The 7,802-nt window shown below is 51.9% G+C and overlaps 1 protein-coding gene across 10 annotated transcripts in view; it reads left to right on the top strand.

Moving 5' to 3' along the window:
- The first annotated feature begins 1,918 nt into the window (after positions 1-1,918).
- Positions 1,919-7,802, top strand: part of NRG3 (neuregulin 3) — a 1,112,157-nt gene continuing 1,106,273 nt past the window's right edge. For all 10 annotated transcript variants that reach the window (XR_005016924.1, XM_036829745.1, XM_036829744.1 and 7 more), the window contains exon 1: positions 1,919-2,780. Coding sequence is in view for 9 of the 10 variants with exons in the window: in XM_036829745.1 (XP_036685640.1) it covers positions 1,946-2,780 (835 nt within the window). In the remaining variant the exon portion in view is untranslated. The remainder of the gene's footprint in view (positions 2,781-7,802) is intronic.

Here is a 7,802-nt window from a genome sequence, read left to right as displayed (position 1 = left end):
TTTCAATACATCCTTCTCTCTTTGCGGTCTTTTCAGTGTACCATTCGGCTCTTCACCTGTGAATAAAATGGATACCTCGAAAACTTCATCTTTGGGGACACGATTACAGGCCAAGAGAATGCTGTTTTCATCATCAGCGCCAATCATACAGTGCAGTGAAGGTGTATTAGGAGGCTGCCATCCTCAAACTCTCTTTTTTGGAGCTTGTAAAACATCTTTCCGGTTTCCACTTTAGATCAGGAAATCTGGGAAGAGTCGACTAGAGAGGTTTTGCACCATCAGCACAAACCACCCTTCCTTCTTAGGCCGGTCCCCTAGTCCCTCAGGCGGGCCCCACACTGCACCTGAGATAAAGGTACACAGGTGCCTCTCTACCCAAAGGAAGAGAAAGGAAAGAATTTTGGATACCAACCCAAATCGTTTTAAATGTTACCTCTCACAATCAGTTACCTTGTGACGTGTGCACCTGTGTGTACATCTACATTTAAAGACAATACTTTTTAAAAAGGTAAGTTAGCATAAGTAGGCTAAGAGGTATCTGCCGGGTGTAATTGCACAAAGGTCTGTTTCACCAGCATCTCTCTTAGCAAGTCGGAGGGAGCGGGCTCTCGATCCAGCAGCGCCCGCTGCCAGGCGGGGAAGCGCACAGACACCCCCCGCACGCGCACACGCCCCTGCTCTCTCGCCCCGCAGCTTCAGTCTCTGACCCCACTGCATCCACACGGGAAAGGGGCTCACAATCGGTGGGTCGGGAGCTGCTTTTGCCACACACTTCCAAGCGAGCGTTTGCTTGGATCATTTATCTTGTACGCGTTAAGAAACCACCATTAGGTGTTGGTGGGAGGCGCTACTCCGCCTGAAGCCCAGCCAGTCCGTGGCGGCTCCGCGCACACCGCACCCGCCTGGCTGCCAGAGCCCGCCTGGAGCCGCCTCCCGCCCGGGGTCCCGGTTCCCCCGGATCCCGGACGCGGTCTCTCGTTTCACGTCTCCCCCTTCAAGTGCGACCGGGCAGGGGCGCCGGGCAGTGCTTTCGAATTTTCTGCGGCTTGCGGGGTTCCCTCCGCGGCGGGTCAGACAGCACCCGCCGCGGGCGCCCAGTGCGTCCCCGGCCCCGGGCTCGCGGCGGCGGCGGCGGCGCAGCTCGCTGGAGTTCGACTCTCGGGCAGCGGGGCCGGCGCGGAGTCTCAGGCGGCGGGGGCTAGGCGAGCCCGGCCGCTCGCCCTCCGCACTGCGCTCGGATTGGTCTCTCCCAGACAGTGCTAGCCGAGGGTTGGCTGCGGGCCGGCTGAAGAACAGGTGCACCTTACCGCCCGGACTCGCGGAGCAGCCGCCGAGGAAAGCGGCGCGGCGGGCCCGGCGAGCGGCGGCGGCCAGGCCGGCCCCCCTGTGTCGGAATGCGGCTTTCCGGCGCCTGGCGTTCCGCGGCCGGCCCGCTCAGACCCTGAAGGCGGCGCGAGGCCCAGGGGCGGCGCGGGCGGGCGCCCCGGGGAGCCGGCCGGGTGCGGCGCCCCTAGGATGCCGGCGCGGCTGGAGCGCATGCAGGCGGCGGGCGGCAGCAGCAACAGCAGCAGCAGACGCGGGGCCCCGGCGCGCAGGAGGCCGCTTGCCGGGCTGCAGACGCGCCCCGCCGCTCCCTGACCGGCCGGCAGTGCAGGGGGCCAGTCTAGCCCCTCTTCCGAGCTCCTCGCCGCCCCCTCCCCGGCGCGTCCCCTCCCCGGCCCGCGTCCCCTCCCCCGCTCCTCTCCTCCCCGCCCGCCGCCCGCCTCTCGGGGGGAGGGGCGTGGGGGCAGGGAGCCGATTTGCATGCGGCCGCCGCGGCCGCTGCCTGCGCCCGAGCCCGCCGCCGCCGCCGCCGCCGCCGGAGCCCGCGCCTGCGCCCGGCCCGCGCGGCCCCATGCCTCTGGCGCGGCCCTCGGGGGGGCGAAGGTGAAGACCGGCTCCTAGGATGAGTGAAGGGGCGGCCGCTGCCTCGCCACCTGGAGCCGCTTCGGCAGCCGCCGCCTCGGCCGAGGAGGGCACCGCAGCGGCTGTGGCTGCGGCGGCGGCGGCGGCGGCGGCGGGCGGGGGCCCGGACGGCGGCGGCGAAGGGGCGGCCGAGCCCCCCCGGGAGTTACGCTGTAGCGACTGCATCGTGTGGAACCGGCAGCAGACGTGGCTGTGCGTGGTGCCTCTGTTCATCGGCTTCATCGGCCTGGGGCTCAGCCTCATGCTGCTCAAATGGATCGTGGTGGGCTCCGTCAAGGAATACGTGCCCACCGACCTGGTGGACTCCAAGGGGATGGGCCAGGACCCCTTCTTCCTCTCCAAGCCCAGCTCCTTTCCCAAGGCCATGGAGACCACCACCACGACCACTTCCACCACGTCCCCAGCCACCTCCGCCGGCGGCGCCGCCTCTTCCAGGACGCCCAACCGGATTAGCACCCGGCTGACCACCATCACGCGGGCGCCCACTCGCTTCCCCGGGCACCGGGTGCCCATCCGGGCCAGCCCGCGCTCCACCACGGCACGGAACACTGCGGCCCCCCCGACGGTCTTGTCCACGACAGCCCCTTTCTTCGGTAGCAGCACTCCGGGCTCCCGACCCCCGGTGCCAGGAACCCCCAGTACCCCGGCCATGCCCTCCTGGCCCACTGCGGCATACGCTACCTCCTCCTACCTTCATGATTCTACTCCCTCCTGGACCCTGTCTCCCTTTCAGGATGCTGCCTCCTCCTCGTCCTCCTCCTCGTCTTCCTCCTCTACCACCACCACGCCAGAAACTAGCACCAGCCCCAAATTTCGTAAGTAAACACTGTGTCTGAACTCTGATTTACTGTTGAGTTTCCATTCTGCCCTCCTGCTGTCCTTTTCCCTCGCCAACGCCTGTCTTCTAGCATCCTTCACCACTCCTCCACCCCCCCCCACTCCATTCCAGGTTTGGAACACGGAGTGAGAGAATTAAAACTGGCCACAAGGGAGGGAAAAGGTGCCGGCCTTTTCCTGTGTGTGTGTGTGCGTGGGGGTAGGGGTGGTGTGAAGCAGAGAGAGATTGTCAGCCAAACTCCATGGGCCCTACTTCAGTGGGTCCCAAATGAGAACTAACTCCCTTCAAGGGGTTAAAGCGAGTGCAGACCTGCTGGCGAGCTCTGGGATTCGGCTCCTGTTGAGAGCTGGGGAGGGGGAGGGGGGGAGGGAGGGCCTTCCCAAAAGCACTGAGCCCTTTCCCCGCCCGTGGGAAGGAGAGAAAGAAAAGCACATGTAAATCGACCGACGTTAAACCACGGAGGGAAGTTGTATCCATGTGGGGGTGGGCTGGGGTGTGTGTGTGGTGATTTGATGGAGATGTTGGTACAGTGAAGCTGTAGACACTTCCAGCAGCCCTGACCCGGGCAGGGACCAGGAAGGGTTAATTAGAAGCCATTGTGGGAGGTAGGGAAAGGAGGCGATCCACGGCGAAGGGCTAAACTGATCACCTCCTACCCTGCCCATGGCCATTCCAAGGTGTAGAAACGGATTCTGTGGCCGCGGAGAGTGAGTTAACTAGGGGGAATTAGAAAGGGAGCCCTGCAGAGCTGCCGCCTCTAGGGTCCTGACGGAGGAGGAGTTTTTTCAGCTCTGCCAAGCATTTGCTTTGTTCGTTTCCCAAAGGTGGAGTGTGAACCTCGTCTCCCCTCCCTATATGCCGGAAAAATTTAGGCAAAATGGGACAGAGTTCTGTGCACTCAAGGGTGAGAAAATGAACTCATTTGAAACAGGTCACTCTTTGAATGTAGCTTCTTCACCCTTGGCTCAGTTGCTGCCACTACTGGCCAGTTTCCCCAAGCATGATAGCTTTCTATCTGTCTAGGAGGTGTATATTTTCTCTATAACTTTATACATGTTTTAGATGACTAATTGACCTCCCAGCACCCTCCCACCACCCCACCTTGTTCTTATTCTAAGGAAATTTTAGGAAGGTTCTTAATCTGACTATCAATCAGGATCTGAGAACAGTTTGTGCAACCTGTGAAGGTTATTTAGGACAAACCCCAAGCCTGCCAGTTCAAGTTCTGTGCAAGGCTTTTCTCCAAAAACTGCCTGGCTATGCCTTCTTTATACTGTATTTCTGTTTTGAGCCATAACATCTGGAGGGGAAGGAAGACTGACTGCTCATCATTAACTCTTGAGTAGGAATACCAAGCTTTCAGTCATCTGGGAATTTTTCATTTCTCTGACCTGTGGTCTTAGCTGGGGTGTTATTTAATCCTTGAAACTTTTTGTTTTTGGATTTTTTGTATTTGTGGCTAAAGTCCAAGGAGAGATATTCCTTATGCTTTTACTCTGCTTTGGAAAAAAAATAGGCTAAAAGATAAATTGAGAGAGAGGAGAGGGGAAAGGAGGGAATCTGCCACAAACCAGAATGGCAGTCAAACTGGTAACTTGCTGCTTCTCTCTCCTTTGGCTGAAGCAGTCATTTTTGAGAGCACATTTTCTCAGGAGGTGTGTAGAGGTTTCTCTCAACAAATCTAGCTGCTTGAGTTTTGTGGATGAGTAAAGGATGTGCAAGTGTATGTGCGAACATATTCAATGGCTTGAAAATAGATGCGTTTATCTTGAAGACCCCAGGTTTTTAATCTTTTCTTTTGTTACAGTTGATATGAATAATGGAGTGTGGATGTACTTCTCAGCCTTGTGTGTGTGTTGGGGGGCTTGCATATGGGGGGATATTTCATATTCTTTCTGAATTGATTTCCTTGCTTTCCATTCCAGAGGTCTTTAAAGAAAAACCCAAGGTAATTATTTTCTACCCCTCCATGCTCCCTTCCTACATTCTGTAGAAGGGAATGGCAGCCTGTTTAATAAATAATGATTATTGACACGGCTCTCAGCCCCAAGGAAAAGGGTGGTGGTGGTGGGGGGAGAATCTGTAAATAGTATCAATGTTCACTTAGACATAGAAGGAGTATTTGTTTTATGTGTATCTGAGGTTCAGCTCTTGCTCTTTTTTAAACCTTCAACAGGGAGTTGAATTAAGGGATTTGCAAGTGTGCAAATCCAGCAGAAACTGACCTGGTTTGCCTATATCAACAAGGGAAATTTTAATGAAAGGAAGATTATGTAGTTTCCATAAAAGATGAGTTTAAATAGGTAGGTTGTATGGTTATTTAAAGAAAAAGGATAGTTTAAGTATTTTTTTAAGTCCAAGATTGTAGGATGATTAACAAAAGGAAATAAAGATTTCATTTGAGGGATCATCAGCACTGCTGAAAAATGGGCTGAATATCTTGCATTTGTATTTTTCACTTGTTTCGATTATGTCACCAAAGTTCCCAGGAGAGAAATCCCCCCCCCTTTTTTTTTCTAGCTCCTACTTCCAGACTTCAGTAGATTTTTTTCTTTTCTTTTTTTTTAAGTGAAAGGCATGGATTGTGTTGTAGCACCCGAGGACAACTAAGAATGATGCTTTTTTCTTTTTTTTTCCTTGAGACTAACTCACAAATTCTTTAATTGCCAGGGTCTATGCTTTTAAATTGAACACAAGGCTTATAGAATGAATGTCTTTGTGTTCGTCTTAGGTCAGTCCGAAGGATCCTGTCTGTAAAGGCAGCACAGCTCTTTGGAGTGGAAGAGGCGGGTTCATTCTAGAATAAACACCCTTGCTAATGGGTAATAAGATTTTTGCAAGCAAAAGCTATATTTGCTATGGGAAGGCGCATTTTAGGAGACTGTTTCTAATTTTCTGTAGGATTAAAGGCAAAGAAAGATTGAATTTGAAAGGCAGAGGGAGGAGAAGAGGGGTTTGGAAGTTGACTCTTCTCATCCTGCAACCTTTAGAACATGAGCCAGACCAAAACTTTCTTCTGTGTTACTGGGGTGTCTTGGGTTCCCAAATAGTTTCCCAGGACTCGCCTTTCCTTCAGATGCTTTAAAAACAAATATCTTGAACATACTGCCTTTAAGAGGTTATTTCCCCCAAAATGTCTTTGAAACATTTTACAGCTGTAAGTGTAGGGTTAGTTTACACATTTTTTAGTCCAAAGGGAGGTTTACTGCAGACAGTAGAGGAACAGTGATTTTGACCAGTGTGTAAGCAACCTTTTATGGCACATTGAATTGTATTTTCAGACTTGAAAGGCATATGCATATGTAGAATGTTGTCAGTGCACATGTGGATTGTTATTTTACTCAGCAGAAAGCACTGTTTAACAGATAGAAGACCAGAGTCCTTGGCTAAATTCAAGCACTAAAGACAAAGAGCCACTTTCAATGGGTTATTCTTTGGGTCATATTTGGAAGGTATATAGCTAATTCCAATGAGTAAGATCACAAATCTTGAATAGTGTATTTAGTAAAGAAATAAATATAAAGTGTATCATTGATGTTTAAACATGGTAGGGTGATAATTTTAGTATAACCAAGTCTACTTAAATCAAACTTTACCCAGTCAAACGTGTAATTTTTTTTTTTTTTAATTATTTACTTATTTATTTATTTAATTAATTTATTTATGGCTGTGTTGGGTCTTCGTTTCCGTGCGAGGGCTTTCTCCAGTTGCGGCAAGTGGGGGCCACTCTTCATCGCGGTGCGCGGGCCTCTCACTATCGCGGCCTCTCTTGTTGCGGAGCACAGGCTCCAGACGCGCAGGCTCAGTAATTGTGGCTCATGGGCCTAGCCGCTCCGCGGCATGTGGGATCTTCCCAGACCAGGGCCCGAACCCGTGTCCCCTGCATTGGCAGGCGGATTCTCAACCACTGCGCCACCAGGGAAGCCCCCAAACGTGTAATTTTGAAGAGTTCCATTGATAACATTGAAAATTTTCTTATCTGTCCTCTTTCTTTCTATAAATTTATTTATTTATTTATTTTTGGCTATGTTGGGTCTTTGTTGCTGGGCTCAGGTTTGCTCTAGTTGAGACGAGCGGGGGCTACTCTTCGTTGTGGTGTGCGGGCTTCTCACTGCGGTGGCTTCTCTTGTTGTGGAGCACGGGCTCTAGGCACATGGTCTTCAGTAGTTGTGGCACGTGGGCTCAGTAGTTGTAGCTCGCGGGCTCTAGAGCGCAGGCTCAGTAGTTGTGGCGCACGGGCTTAGTTGCTCAGCGGCATGTGGGATCTTCCCGGACCAGGGCTCGAACCCGTGTCCCCTGCATTGGCAGGCGGATTCTTAACCACTGCGCCCCCAGGGAAGCCCTTAACTATTCTTTTTAGACATCTTCAGTCTTTCAGTAAAAGTACTCTGAGTTGCTTTATAAGCAGCCTCAGGTATAATTTGTTTAAATAAAGTTACTCCTATGTTGTCTTCTATGTATTGATACATGAATCGAGGCCTTCAGAGGAATTCCAACATAGAAAGGACTGACCCCAATCATGTGTGGTTGCCAAAGTGAGAGGATTCAGAGTTCGAGATCAATATTTCTTATGAAATTCAGTTGAGAGCTTTCTTTATGAGCACATGCTGCAGCCTGAGTATGTTTTGATTTCCTTTGGCCTTAATACAGGATTACGAGACTTTTCTACTTTAGTCAATTATACTGTACATTTTACTCTTCAGACACTTACCTTTTGCTTCATGATCCTAACAGAAAAAAAAGGGGGGGGGAGGGGTGTGGGCATAGAATCGGCAAGGCTCTTTTTAGAACATTGTTAATTTGGTCTCAGTGCCTTAAGGCTGTGGCTTAAGCCTTTCTTCCTCCGCTACTCGTGACTGAGCTAGAAGGGGTTGGCAGTGCTAATTGAGAGCTCCTTTTGCATGCTTGGTTGGTGAATCCAGCCACCTTTGTATCTGTGCAATTTCCCGGACAGCCTTTTTTTTTTTTTTTTTTTTTTTAACACAGTGTTGATCCACAT

Source organism: Balaenoptera musculus, chromosome 16 (assembly GCF_009873245.2).
Source record: "Balaenoptera musculus isolate JJ_BM4_2016_0621 chromosome 16, mBalMus1.pri.v3, whole genome shotgun sequence".
In the NCBI taxonomy this organism is placed as follows: domain Eukaryota; kingdom Metazoa; phylum Chordata; class Mammalia; order Artiodactyla; family Balaenopteridae; genus Balaenoptera; species Balaenoptera musculus.
The sequence above is the reverse complement of the archived record's forward strand: the minus strand, read 5'-3'. Positions and strand labels throughout refer to the sequence as shown.